This window comes from Panthera pardus, unplaced genomic scaffold, assembly GCF_024362965.1.
Source record: "Panthera pardus isolate Hobbes unplaced genomic scaffold, ASM2436296v1 HiC_scaffold_19, whole genome shotgun sequence".
NCBI lineage: Eukaryota > Metazoa > Chordata > Mammalia > Carnivora > Felidae > Panthera > Panthera pardus.
This window is the reverse complement of record NW_026526754.1, coordinates 6788271-6800755: the sequence shown is the minus strand read 5'-3', so window position 1 is coordinate 6800755 and position 12485 is coordinate 6788271. Positions and strand designations below refer to the sequence as shown.

The window sequence follows — 12485 nt, the reverse complement described above, 5'->3', positions numbered from 1 at the left end:
GTCCACTTAGACCCTCCCCTTAGCCCCCATTCCTCTCGGTCCCCGCGACCCCCGCCCCTCGCAGGCGGGGATGGCAGGGCTTGCAGAGAGCTTCCCGGGCCCCCGCGCACAGGCAGGTGAGGGCGGGGTCCGAGGAGACGGCGTCCCGCCCCGCCCCGAGGCCCCGCCTCCCGAGGCCCCTAGGCGCGGGCGGCCGCCTCCGTCTCGCCCTAGCCGCGGAGCGCCGCCGAGCGGCTGGCGGGTGGGCACTCGCTCCGCCCCCTCCCGGCCCGCTCCGCCGGCTCCCGCCTCCTTCTCTCTCCTCCTGCTCCCGCCTCCCTCCCTTTCCGCTGCCGAGGCGGCGGGAGCCGATCCCAAGCTGACCAAATCGCGGCTGCAGCCGGGCGGCGGGCTCAGAGGAGGAGGAGGAGGCGGCGGCGGCGGCGGGGCGGGCCGCGGGCGGTCAGTCCGGCGGCGGCGGCGGCGATGAGGCGGCCCCGCTGAGCCGGCCAGCTCCGGGCGCCGGGGGCCGGCCGCGCGAGGCGGCCCGGGCCGGGCGGCAGCATGCGGAGCGGCGAGGAGCTGGACGGCTTCGAGGGCGAGGCCTCGAGCACCTCCATGATTTCGGGCGCCAGCAGCCCGTACCAGCCCACCACCGAGCCGGTGAGCCAGCGCCGCGGGCTGGCCGGCCTGCGCTGCGACCCCGACTACCTGCGCGGAGCGCTCGGCTGTCTCAAGGTCGCCCAAGTGGTAGGTGCCGGGCGGGGCCCCAGGTGCGGGCTGGCGGCCTAGCCGGGAGTCTTCCCTCCCCTCTCTCGCTTCGGGGGCTCAGGCCCGGCCGGCCGCCGCCGCGCACCCACTTCCCGGGGCCAGACCCCAGTTCCTCGCACCCCCTTCTTCTTCGCGGGGTCCTGGGCCGCCCTTCCACCTTCTTTGGGGACCCTGCCCTCTCCAGACTTGCAGCCTCAGCCGTGCGCCTCCTACCTGAACACCTGCCCCCGGGCCTACCTGTCCACTCCCGCCTTCGCTGTCGCGAGCCTTTTTCATTATTGGGCTTGGTGGTCCGCGGAGCCCGGCGCGAAGGTCATGCTGACCCCCGATTAACTACTGATCACAGCAATTTGTGGCAGGTTTTCGGGGCCCGCACAACCTACACCTCTCCTGAAGGCCCTTCTCTGTGTCTGCTTCCACTTCTGGGGACTGTGGCTTGGCTTCCTCCTCCGCACCTAGCAGAGTGCCGGGCTTAGGGCAGACGCTCAGTAAATGTTTGTTGAATGGAAGCATGTAGCCTAGATGCAGTGGGGGCGCCCAGATCTAACCCCCAAAATCTCCAGTTTATACCGCAGAGGTTTGAATCCGCCTACTTAACCTAGAAGACAGAACCAGCATCCCTGAATCCTCCGCCCCAGCACGGTGGCTGGCATTGCCCAATTGGTACCCAGAGTTAAATCATTCGAGGAGGACAGCCAGTTTTGGAGGCAACAGAGACAACTTTCTGTCGGACTTGTCGATAGTAGAGATCATTTCTCAGAATTGTTTTCAGCTTCCAGGGTATGCAGGGCAGTGGCCTGGCACCTCTGCCCCTCTTTCATGGTTTTTGTAACAAGCCTCTCTGGGCAGTTGCCTGGCTCTCTTGTGGACAGGGCATGCTCCAAATTCAGAAGAAAACTGTGTCCGGATATTATACCCTGTCACAGGTAGGCCTTCCTCTGAGGCCCGGCAGCAAAACTTTATAGCCTTCTAGCCCGAGAAGCCATTTGCATGGAGCCGCAGTGTATGTACATTTTGTTTCTTCCAAGCATTGGGCTGGTGCTTACTTGAGTCCATAGATAAACGTCCCTTGGGAGTAATATAAAATGTGGACACCCTTTAAATAAAGGTCTCAGTGTTTGTAAATTGCAGAATCATAGACTATTTTCTCTCTGGTGAAAGGCTTGTTCTGCCGATTGCCAGGGGATGTTTTTGAAGGGCTCTAAGGAAAGACAAATGGAATGGGTTATCCCTATCTAGAATTTTAAACTGACCTTATCTGGTAAGCTGGAATGTCCTCAGAGATGTGTTGGTTCTGTTGTTAGGCACTGGTGCTAGCAAAGAGAGTGGAGGAGGTGGGGGAGGGAGAGGGCTGGTGGTAGTGTCTAACTGCCTTTTAAAAGGCAGCTAGCCAATGTTTGAGTATAGCACAGATAATCAGAAATGAGTAAAAAAGATCACGGTGAACTTGGACCCAGGTGGAAAATAGGGCCTTGTGAAGTACCTTGCTTTGTTTATTCTGTGGACTTTTGAAAGTAAATAGAACTTGCCACTCCAAGGATCTGGTAAAAGAATGAAAATCAGTAGTTGTATAAAATGCTAATTGCCATCTCATTGCCGGAACTTGGTCACCTAAGGCCAGAAATGGAAGCCAGTGGTATTTGTTACTGCCTTGTGGTAAGGTCCTGTTTTGTTGTAGAAATTTACTTTTCATCTGGAAAAATTTGGGGTCCCAGCCCCTAAAATCTCACCTAACTCTGCCATTTGTCTAATGTGTTGGATTTAAACAGCAAGAGGATGGGTGAGTGAAAAAAGGGACCTGCTTGGAGGTTATGGCAACTTGAAACAGTCTTCCATGTACGTGGCTTCTCAGCCCTGATGTAAGTCAGGGTTTTTAGGGGAGAAAAGCCCCCTCAAAGCTCCAGGAAGTTGAACTATAGATTTAAACAAGAAGTCATTATGAAGATATTTTTAAGATGTTACAAAGCTCAAAATCCCACTACAAATATGGATGTTACAATTTTTTTTTTTTTTTTTTTTTAATCTCACTTATTTTTGAGAGACAGAGCGTGAGAAGGGGAGGGGCAGAGGGAGAGGGAGACACAGAATCCGAAGCAGGTTCCAGGCTCTGAGCTGTCAGTGCAGAGCCTGACACGGGGCTCAAACCCACAAACCTCGAGATCATGACCTGAGCTGAAGTCAGACATTTAACCAACTGAGCCACCCAGGTGCCCCTGGATGTTATAATTCCTATATTAGAGTTTATATTATGGTTAACTTACTGTTTTTGAGAAAAATTTGACTGTTTTTCATTTTAGTGTTTAATGGACTTTTTTTGTGTTTTGTGGCCTATTGCAGCCTGTAGCCATCCTCGCTACTTTGCGTGTGGTCCCCAGAACAGCGGCATTGTCAGCATCAGAGAGCGTGTTAGAAATGCAGAATCAGGGGCACCTGGGTGGCTCAGTCGGTTAAGCGTCCGACTTTGCTCAGGTCACAATCTCGCGGTCCGCGGGTTCGAGCCCCGCGTCGGGCTCTGGGCTGATGGCTCAGAGCCTGGAGCCTGCTTCCGATTCTGTGTTCCCCTCTCTCTCTGCCCCTCCCCCGTTCATGCTGTGTCTCTCTCTGTCTCAAAAATAAATAAACGTTAAAAAAAAAAAAATTTAAAGAAATGCAGAATCAGGGGTGCCTGGAAGCTCAGTCGGTTAAGCGTCCGACTTTTGATTTTGGTTCAGGTCATGATCTATTGGCTTGTGACTTCAAGCCCCACACTGAGCTCTGTGCTGACAGCGCAGAGCCTGCTTGGGATGCTCTCTCTCTCCCTCTCTCTCTAACCCTCCCTCACGCTCTTGCACTTTCTCTCTCTCAAAATAGATAAATAAACTTAAAAAAAAAAAAAAAGAAAGAAATGCAGAATCGGAGGGCTTACCCTAGACCTTTTGAATCATAATTTGAAGTTTAACAGGATTCCCCCAGTGATTCACGTGCACATTCAAGTTTCAGACTTACCTTTCTATATCATTTTAGTGTTAAAGCCTCACACAGGTGCTAGCAATCAGTTCTCTATCAGAACCATTAATAGTCAACCTCAAGGCTGAGGTTTTTCTGTAAAACGAGCTTGTACCTCCTGAAAGGATTAAGAGAATGAGGTGACATGTAGAATTTAGCGCCTTGTGTGTTAGGCGCTTAGTGTGCAATAAAAGATAGCTATCATTGTTGCCAATTAATATTTCCTGGCTTTCAAGAAACTTGGTGAAATTGTCACCCCCAAATTACAATTATATATTTGAATTAAAGACAGTTTGCTTCCTAGTGATTTAAAAGTTAAGTTGATATTTTAAATGGAATGCTTTTGATAGCAAAACTAATCTAAAATATGAAAATTAATCAGTGTATTTCCATAGATTAAATTTTTTAAAATGGAACTTATACCTATCCCTTAGTTGGGGAGAATGTCTCATGTGGTTATATAAAACAATAAAATGTACTTTTTGTGGGAGAAGAGTTGGTTTAGACTCTTGATTTAAACGCTTTCTTCCTTCTTGTGAATGTGGATCCTGTGAGTGCTTATTGGTTTTTAGCTCCTAGACATCATTTAATGAAATAGTTCATTTAGGTCTTTTGCTTTTTTCCATCAGCTTGATTGAAAGCAGAGTTTTGCTCTTGGGTTGGTGGAAGAGGGGAGTGGTGGTGGTTGGGGAAGGTCATATTGGCACATACACCATGATCTAGGACAGTGTAGAAGAGGACCGGTCTTGGATTGGCCAAGACTTTCTGAATAAAAACAACAGCAGGCATCATTTAGTGAGAGCTTACACTCTTGTTGCTACCCCCATTTTATGGATGAGGAAACCGAGGCACACAGGTTGTGACTTCTTCAAGGTCACACGGCTAGTGGGTAGTAGTGCTGGGGTTTGAACCCAAGCAGTCTGATTGGCAGTGTGCTCTTTACTGCCTCCTGAACACATCATTTTGAGTGCCACAGAGAGGGCGACTTTGATTCCAAGGACATTTCTCTGGTCTTTGGCTAGCCTGGTGATGATTTGGGTGACTCTTAGATACTTAAGTGAGACTTAAAAGGATTTCAGTTTCTCATTGGCCATTGTGGAGGTGTGCAGCTCCTCTGTGGTAGCCTGCCCCTCACCCAACAGACCTGTCCACTCACCTCAATGAGGAGATGGGGCTTCTCAAAAGTGCCAAGAGGAGATTCAGCATTTCAGTTCTAAAAAGACCTCTCTGGGGGCACCTGGGTGGTATCTAGGAGTTCCTTACACTATTCTTTCTACTTGTGCAAGTGTTAAAAATTTTTCATAATAAAAAGTTACAGAAAAAAATGGTTATGTGTTGGGGCACCTGGGTGGCTCAGTGGGTTAAACGTCCAGCTTCGGCTCGGGTCACAATCTCACGGTTGGTGAGTTCGAGTCCCATGCTGGGCTCTGTGCTGAAAGCTCAGGAGCCTTCTTCGGATTCTGTGTCTCCCTCTCTCTCCGTCCCTCACCTGCTTGCTTGTTCTGTCTCTGTTTTTCTCTCTCTCTCTCTCAAAAAAAATGAATGAAACATTAAAAAAAAAAAAAAAAAAGACCTCCCCGGAAACTCTTTTGCCTCAGATCCTTTTCTTCAGCCCCTCTCATGCCTGATTGACCTTCTGACATTGCATTGCCTGTGTTTAGGACTTTTTGTAACAAGTTGGGTGATAGAAGGTGTTTAAGTTCAAATTTTAGCTCTGCTGAATGTGAAATCTCTTAACCCTATCCTTGTCTTGGCTTTCTCAGTAGTATAATGTGGGTAGAAATGACTGAGCATTTTAGGAATTGTAAGAACTAAGAGGTTAAGAGGCGCTTTCTTAGGTAACTCAAAGGCAAATGTGTGTATTTGCATTTCAGGGTTGAGTAATAACATATCTTTTATTTGATGGAAACCTTGTCAGTTTCTTATCTCCAGCCAGTAGGGCAAAGCTCCTCACCATTCCTGCTCTGTGGGGGATGTGACAGGGCATGTAGGTGAAGTAATAGGTATCACTGCATTGGATTCTCAGATCTACCTTAAAGTGGCTCTTTGTAAAATGGTCTTATTTTCACTTAGGGAATTATTGTTATCTTTGGGAATTGTCTTCCTGCTCAAAGACTTAAAATTAATTCTAACAGAAGAGTAAAGTTAATACCACTTTTTGATGATGTTAGAAGTAGTAAAATTATCATCCCAGACCTCAGAAAACTGTATAGTACACATCCATTTTTACAAAACCAACAAAGACAGTTCAAGAAAAGAATGGTACAGACCAATTGTTCTCATGAACAGGGGCACAAAAATCCTCAAAAAAATACCAGGAAATCAAATCCAGCGATATTATGTAAAAAGAATAGTACACCGGAACCAATTGTGATTTATCTCAGGTGTAAAAGACTGGTTCAGTTTTCCAAAATCAATAGATGTAATCCACCATATGAACAGCTGACTAAAAAAACCCCCACATGATTATGTCATTGGCTGCAGAAAAAACCTTTCACAGAATTCAACATCCATTCATGATAAATGCTGCCAGCAAACTAGGAAGAGAAGGGAACTTCTTCAGCCCAAAAAAGGGCATCTACCAAAAACGTACAGCTAACGTACTTAGTGGTGAAAATGAACGCTTTCCCCCTAAGGGGAACGAAGCAACAATCTCTACTCTCACCACTGATACTCAACATCGTACTGGAAGTGCTAGCCAGTGCAAGAAAAATAAATGGAAGGCATACAGATTGGAAAGAGAGAACAACTGTCCCCATTTGCAGATGGCATGATTGTCTATGCAGATAATCTCATGGGAATCTCTAGAAAAAGCTCCTAGAACTAATAAATGTGTTAGCACAGTTGTAAAATACAAGGTCAACACACACAAAAAATCGGTATTTCTGTATCCTAGCAATAAAAGCAATACATCATTGGAAACAGGAAAAAACAAAACCAAAAAAATCCTATCAGTTACAGTAGCTCTGAAAGGAATGGAATACTTGGTATAAATCTAACAAAATATGCAGAGGATGGATCTGCCTGCTGAAAATTACAAAACACCGAAGAAAAATTAAAGACAACCTAAGTGGATTGACATACCATGTTCATGAATTGGAAGACTCAGTATAGTTATAATATTAATTGTCTACAAATTGATTGTGTTTAACACGATCCTAAAATCCCTGCAAAGTTTTTAATTTTTATTTATTATTTTTTTTATTAAAAATTTTTTTTAACGTTTATTTATTTTTGAGACAGAGAGAGACAGAGCATGAACAGGGGAGGGGCAGAGAGAGAGAGGAAGACACAGAATCTGAAACAGGCTGCAGGCTCTGAGCGGTCAGCACAGAGCCCGACGCGGGGCTCGAACTCACGGACCGCGAGATCATGACCTGAGCCGAAGTCGGACGCTTAACCGACCGAGCCACCCAGGCGCCCCCCTGCAAAGTTTCTTAAGACAGAGACAAATGATTCTAAAGTGTATTTTTTAAAAGATTTTATTTTATTTTTTAATTAAAAAAATGCTTATTTATTTATTTTGATAGTGTGCCTGAGCAGGGGAGGGGCAGAGAAAGATGAAGAGAGCGAATCCCAAGCAGAGCAGAGCTTGACATGGGGCTTGAACTCGCAGACTGGGAAATCATGACCTGAGCTGAAATCAAGAGTGGGACGCTTAACCAACGGAGCCGCCTAGGTGCCCCAAGGATTTTATTTTTTTAAGTAACCTCTACATCCATTATGGGGCTCAAACCCACAACTCCCAAATCAAAAGTAGCATGCTCTACTGACTGAGCCAGCCAGGTGCCTCTGATTCTGAAATTTATATGGAAAGTCAAGTTATCCAGGCAAAGGGATGGTGAAGGTTGGTGGGAGAGTGTTCAGGGAAGAGGGAACAACATAACATCAGGTCACCTTTGTTGTGTTGGGGAGTAGGAAGATGGGGATGGGTTCTGGGAGTATGAGACTTTTGGCCAGTTACTAGTTCACTTCATGCCACAAGCAGGTCTCTTCACTTATAAATTGGGGCTGATGATAGTATTGCTTGCACTGATGAGCCTCCCATACAAAATCCTGAGCAAAGTGTCTCACATACAAAGTGTTACAAACCTGTGGGCACTATAGAATATCCCTGAAATGATACAAGCTGGGAAACTGAGTGGTGGAGGGCCAGGTGGAAGGGAGACAGATTTAGTGTATGACTTTTTGTTCTTTTTGAATTGTATGCCGCATGCAAATATCTTCTATTAAAAAATTATTAAAATGTTACCTGTTAATTAGCTCTATCTTAACATACATTAGCCTGAAAGCAAATATACTGACCATAACCTTTAACCTTTTGCTTACTTTGTAATTTGGAGGGCCTTAGGGAGAATGATTTAGACAATATAGACCTCTTGAAGAAACTTAAAGTTTGAAAATGTTTTCAATACATTTTCCTGTAAAAAAAGCAAGCATTCTGCAAGATTGCAGGCACTTAATTTATCTGTTTAATTTATTTGCTAAAGGTAACATTTCTTTCATTTGCAAGGAATTTACCCTAATTAAACAAATTTTTTTTAATGTTTATTCCTTGAGAGAGAGAGACAGAGCATGAGCAGGGGAGAGGCAGGGAGAGAGGGAGACACAGAATCCGAAGCAGGCTCCAGGCTCTGAACTGTCAGAACAGAGCCCGACACAGGGCTCGAACCTGACAAGTCCGAGGTGTAACCGACTGAGCCATCCAGGCGCTCCTACCCTAATTTTATTAGTTAATACGTCATTTGGGGTTGTAAAGTGCTATAGCATGGTGGCCATAGTTAGTACTATATTGCATATTTGAGAGTTGTAAGGGAGTAGGTCTTAAAAGGGCTCATCACAAGAAAATAAATTTTGTAGCTATGTATAGTGACACATATTAAGTAGAGTTATTGTGGTGATCATTTCCCAGTTATACAAATATTCAATCATGTACGTCTGAAGCTAATATAATATGTCCGTTATATCTCCGTTAGAAGAATTGTAACGTACAGGAAATGAGGAAAAAAAATCTTAGTATGACAGATCAAATGAAAAGATCTTTGGAGTTTCTCTTTTCCAAAGGCTCAACAAGATGGTTTCCTTTTTTTTTCTTTTTTTTCTTTGCTAATAAGAAGAATGCTTCAGTAAAAGTCTTTCACTCTTCTTTTGATTTGTGGCTATTTTTTGTTAAATTTCATGGAATGCTTTTACTAGATCAAAAGGCAGTATCATTAAATTTCTGAGCATTAAAAAAATTGTGGAATTGGTCAGCATGTCTCTACAATATGCCTGAAGGTCATAGTTTATTCCAGTTTCCAGTGCACTTACCCACAAGTACTTACCAGTGGGAACTGGTGAGCTCAGGAAGACCTTCTGACTCCTTCTGAGTCACGGGGCCAAATCAAATCTTCCTTGACAGCCCTGGAGGACCTTTTTTTTCTTAATTGGAGAGTGGAAAGAGCCTTTCCCGGGTCATGGCACTTGAGAAGGATGCTTAGAGGAGGGAAGACAGGGGTGTACGTGCACTGCCCGGTTCAGGATATTTCCCCCTCCTGGTAAAACGGATGCCTACTCGGGTGCTCAAGAGAGTCATATTTCCAGTCTAGAGGTAGTTGTGGAAATACCTGAGCTACAGCGCATTGGTGGTCCACTGCATAAAGGGTCGAGGGATGTATGACAGCCAGGGCTGGGTATTTTGTATGGTGGTCCTGCTAGCTCCGTGCACTGTTGAAATAACCTGGAAATGCCAGAGTTCTGGCCTTCAACCCACAGCTGCTGTCACTGCCTCCTTATCCTTATTGCTGGAAGTAGCTTCAAATCCTTTTGTAGGGTGATGTCAGATTTCTTTGGAAAATCAAGTTGTTTGTTAGAGGACAGAGCTGTAGTCAAAGGCCTGTGACTGTGATCACAGATCCCGAACCTTCCCAGGCAGTCCCAATTTCCTGTGCTGTCTCATCAGACTATGTGTAAGTACGTCCTAAGTTTTTTTTTTCTTAATGATTTTACTTTAAATTATGAAATATTCCAAGCTTTGACATTATAGTGATTCACGTAACAAGTACCCACATACGGACAATGTGTCTTGATATTTTTGTTTGGAAAATAAGAGTATCCCCCAGGGGACAGGCTGTGTGTGCAAGAGAAGTAAAAAGCAGGGTGAGATGAGCTGGAATTTGGATTCATTAGCGAAGTGGGACTTCAGAGAGCCCAGGAGGAGGAAAGCTAGACTGGGAGAGAATAAGAGAATAAGGCACCCCCAGACAAGGGGATGGCCTCAGCATCTCTTGTGGTGGCAAAAAGCCAACTTAAACTTTCAAAGGCTCCGTTCAAAGTGGTCCAGGCCTGAGAGCAGGCCTGCAGCTGGCTGAGGAAGGGACAGATGAGTGGAAGGATACAGAATTTAGAAGGCAGCACCTCCTTCGGGAGAAGATCTTGCTTTATTTGTAAGCAGTTTAACTTGATGGGGACGATTTTTGTGTGAAAAATTCTCACTTACAGGAGGGCCCAGTGTTCACCTCTGCCTCTCCTGTGTGGTCTTGTCTCCACACATTAGATAGTGGGGTCTGTCACTGGTTTTCAGAGTGAGGTCCCCTGGGAGCCCTAGAACTTACTAATGTAGAAATGGGGGGTTGAGAGACCGAAGGACTAGGTATAATTGTATTTCAAAAAGAATACTATAACTGCATTAAATAGTAATCAGGCCAATTTCTTTTTTGACGAGAATTTTATGGTACAGATTATTTTATGTTGATCAGAAGCTTTGATTAACATTTTGGGTATCATACCCCTGCCTCAGAGTCTTTGCATTTGAGATATATTCTTGCACCCTCTGCTCCCTGCCCCCTCCCAAAAATATCACTTGGCTGTGTTCTTCAGCACTGTTGTTCTTCTGTTCTGTTTAAAAGAGACCTTCCGTGACCATGCTGTGTAAAGTAGGACACCCCTGTCCCCACTCTTTTTCCTCTCCCTCTGCTGAATTTTTCTTCATGGCTTTTACCACCTGACTAGACCATGAGACCAGAGGTGTTGTGTGTTAAGTTTCCTTCTATCCCCACGGTCTATAACAGTGCCTGGCGCATAGTAAGGCCCTGATCAACCAGTTGAGTATACATAACTGTTTAATAAAAGAAAAATAATGGAATATTGCTCAGTGTAGTTCATAAGGTCAGATTATTTGACAATATGGGATCCATAAGGGAAAATAACCTGTATTGGTGTATTTACCAGTAAACTTCTGGACTCAGTTCTAAGTGGAAAATATTAGGAAGAAAGTATGGAAACAAAATACCACTGTAATTCTTTTTGCTTTTTTTAACTGTGAGTTTTAAAAGGGTATCTACTGCTACTAGGAAACAGAAGCATTTGCTTAGAAGGCAGATTTTTGTAAGAGAAGGGGAAACCATAAGAGGCCCTGCCAAGCTTTTTGCTTAGGAAAGTGTAAGATGAAAACTAGGGATTCTCTAATTATTAACGAAGTTGTCTGCTTCCTGATCAACATGTTGAGAGAGAGGGTTGCTCAGGGTCCACCGAGCCAGCTCTTTGGGAGCCCTTGGAGCACACACTCAGACATGTACGTGTAAAGAAAAAGTTGCAACTAGGACTGAAGCTGAGGGTCCTAAGTAGTTGTCTTTATAAAGCTCTCTGATTAAAATAAAAGAACAGCAGTTCCGTGGGGCCCCGAGAAGGGAGGCTTTTATCTTCTTGAGGCTGGAGGGGGCTGTAGGAAATACTGAAGTCCAGAATTTTGTCTATGAGCGTTTCAAATGATTGGTTAAATTTGGGAATTATATGGGTTAATAAACATTTAAAATGTTTAGAGTTCAATCAGATGTGGATAGTTTTGGATGGCTCCTTTCTTACCACTACAATTTGATGACTGGCACTGTGGAAGCCTTCATTTTTGTGGTTTCCCATTTATTCCAGTGCAGCTATGAAAAACAATTTCAGTCTGAAAGATTTTTGTGCCAATAAAAAACAAAAAACAAAAAAAACAACCCAAACCCCAGGAACAATGACTCTCCCAGTGGTAGTTGCTTCTTTAGCTTGCCTGCTTTCTTTCAACCATTTTTGGTCCAAACCTTGTTCATGTGTATGCTTTGAGATTAAGAGTTGGCTGAATGACTGTAGAGTTAGATCAAGATCAGTAGCTAAATGTAAAATTTTAAATGTAGTCTTCCCCTTTAAAAAAAAAACAACACAAAAAAAACCTATACTTTATATATGTTTGAATGCCTTGGCTGGGCCAGCTACTGTTATACATAAACAGGATAAGAATCCTTTTGCCTCCACTGGGCTCACAGTCCACTTGGGGAGTGAGGGTTTGGCATGCGATGGAAAAGCACTCAAATTGTTCTTATCCCCAGAGCCAGGGGATCTCATAGAGGGCAGGTTGGCAAAGAAGCCTTTGTGGGAAACGAGCACTTTACATGTGGAGTGTTGAGTAGCCAGTGGCTGACATAAAGGTGTGGTGTGTCCTGTGGGAGAGGAATATACCAGGTGCTGGGAGTGGATAAGGAAGAGGGTTAAGCCCAGGCAAAAGTATGGAAGGGGAGGAGGGCACAGAGAGGGATGAGGAGGACCCTGTTGGAAAGGCCCTGATTTGTTAGGCCAATGAATTTGGATTTTCTGAAAGAGATGGGTAATGGTTGGTGCTGAGGCTCCTGGCAACTTGAAATGTGGCCAGTACAGATTGAGATGTACGTAAGTATAAAACACATGCTGGATTTTAAAGCTGTAATAAGAAAAGAAAGAATGTAAAATATCTCAAT

General features: G+C 44.8%; 1 protein-coding gene across 2 annotated transcripts in view; it reads left to right on the top strand.

Annotated features, from left to right (window-relative positions):
• The first annotated feature begins 220 nt into the window (after positions 1-220).
• CMTM4 (CKLF like MARVEL transmembrane domain containing 4) overlaps positions 221-12485 on the top strand; it is a 69733-nt gene continuing 57468 nt past the window's right edge. The window contains exon 1 of one of the 2 annotated variants that reach the window (XM_019455727.2): positions 221-729. In XM_019455727.2, the coding sequence (XP_019311272.1) occupies positions 544-729 (186 nt within the window). In that variant the 5' untranslated portion in view covers positions 221-543. The remainder of the gene's footprint in view (positions 730-12485) is intronic. The other variant, XM_019455726.2, reaches the window with a different exon arrangement.